The sequence below is a fragment of the Chlorella variabilis genome (assembly GCF_000147415.1).
Source record: "Chlorella variabilis unplaced genomic scaffold CHLNCscaffold_9, whole genome shotgun sequence".
Lineage (NCBI taxonomy): Eukaryota > Viridiplantae > Chlorophyta > Trebouxiophyceae > Chlorellales > Chlorellaceae > Chlorella > Chlorella variabilis.
In genome coordinates, this window is record NW_005435079.1 from 108,348 (window position 1) to 108,892 (window position 545).

A 545-nucleotide genomic window follows, 5' to 3' on the forward strand; every position below is an offset into this window, starting at 1 on the left:
CCACCCAGCCACCCACCTGCACATAGTCTTGAAACAGGCTCTCCAGGGCCGCATGGCTGACCCCCACCCCCGTATCCAGCACCGCAAAGCACAGGAAGCGAGGCGACTCGTCCTCCGACTCGCTGCCGCTGGCGCTGGCGCTGGGGCTGGCGCTGGCCGCGCCGCCAGACGTGTGGCGCACTGCGGGCAGGGGAGGGGGAGAGCGGGGCGTGGGGCGGGCACGGGCAAGCTGGCTGCACGTGCAGCGCTGCGTCGAGTGGGGAGCAGGGAGCGGTGCTGGCGGCGCGGCGAGGGGAGCCTGCAGCCAGCGCGGGGAGCGAGGGGCCCAGCAACAGCGCTGGGGAGCGGCGCCGGCGGCGGCGGCGGGTACGGCGCCACTCACTGACAAAGTTGGGGTCGGGCTGGCTGTGCACCGCGCTCCAGCCGTCCACCTCTGTGACCGACGACATGATGGTGTGCGGCACGCCCACGGCCGCCTCCTGGCGGCTCAGCATCGCCGCGGCGCCGGCCGCCGCCGAGGAGCCCGCCGCCTAGGCGGCCTGCGG

At 75.0% G+C, this 545-nt stretch overlaps 1 protein-coding gene across 1 annotated transcript in view; it reads right to left on the bottom strand.

Moving 5' to 3' along the window:
• The window catches only part of CHLNCDRAFT_145218 (hypothetical protein), a gene marked incomplete at both ends in the record, with an annotated part of 5,683 nt that overhangs the window by 2,404 nt on the left and 2,734 nt on the right, over positions 1–545 (bottom strand). The window contains 2 exons of the mRNA XM_005847976.1: positions 17–180; positions 383–486. Coding sequence (XP_005848038.1) covers positions 17–180; positions 383–486 — 268 coding nt within the window. The remainder of the gene's footprint in view (positions 1–16; positions 181–382; positions 487–545) is intronic.